Here is a 434-nt window from a genome sequence, read left to right on the forward strand (position 1 = left end):
CGTCACAGGTACCCGCCCGCCGACTAGGGCTCCTAAAGCCCCGAACCCCGCGCCGCGGCTCTCGGCAGCGACATGGTGACGAGGATGGGATATGGGGAAGACGCAAGGGAGTTGGAACTAGTTAAAAACTGCCCATGGCGCAGTGGGGAGCGCCTGATGTCCGACTCCGATGATTTACGGGCGCAGTTTGCACGCTGCATTCGGCACATGCGAGAGGGCAGAAAAGGGATAAGCCCTGACAAATTCAACTGTCCGGCTCTGACACCCCAGTCACGCAGCCAAGAACTGCTCGCTCAGCTTTATGAAAGCTTAGAAGCGGAGGGCCACACCACAATAAGCGTGTTATTTCAAATGGTAGTAGGGTTATTGAGAGAAAACTCCAACCCAGAAGAAATGCAATTGCAAACTGCGAGCGTGGAGTCACTGGTGCAGCC

At 55.8% G+C, this 434-nt stretch overlaps 1 protein-coding gene across 1 annotated transcript in view; it reads left to right on the forward strand.

Moving 5' to 3' along the window:
* The first annotated feature begins 72 nt into the window (after positions 1-72).
* Positions 73-434, forward strand: part of LOC102377506 (aldehyde oxidase-like) — a 76,502-nt gene continuing 76,140 nt past the window's right edge. The window contains exon 1 of the mRNA XM_025211254.1: positions 73-354. Within this exon, the coding sequence (XP_025067039.1) occupies positions 73-354 (282 nt within the window). The remainder of the gene's footprint in view (positions 355-434) is intronic.

Source organism: Alligator sinensis, unplaced genomic scaffold (genome assembly GCF_000455745.1).
Source record: "Alligator sinensis unplaced genomic scaffold, ASM45574v1 scaffold258_2, whole genome shotgun sequence".
Classification (NCBI taxonomy): Eukaryota; Metazoa; Chordata; order Crocodylia; family Alligatoridae; genus Alligator; species Alligator sinensis.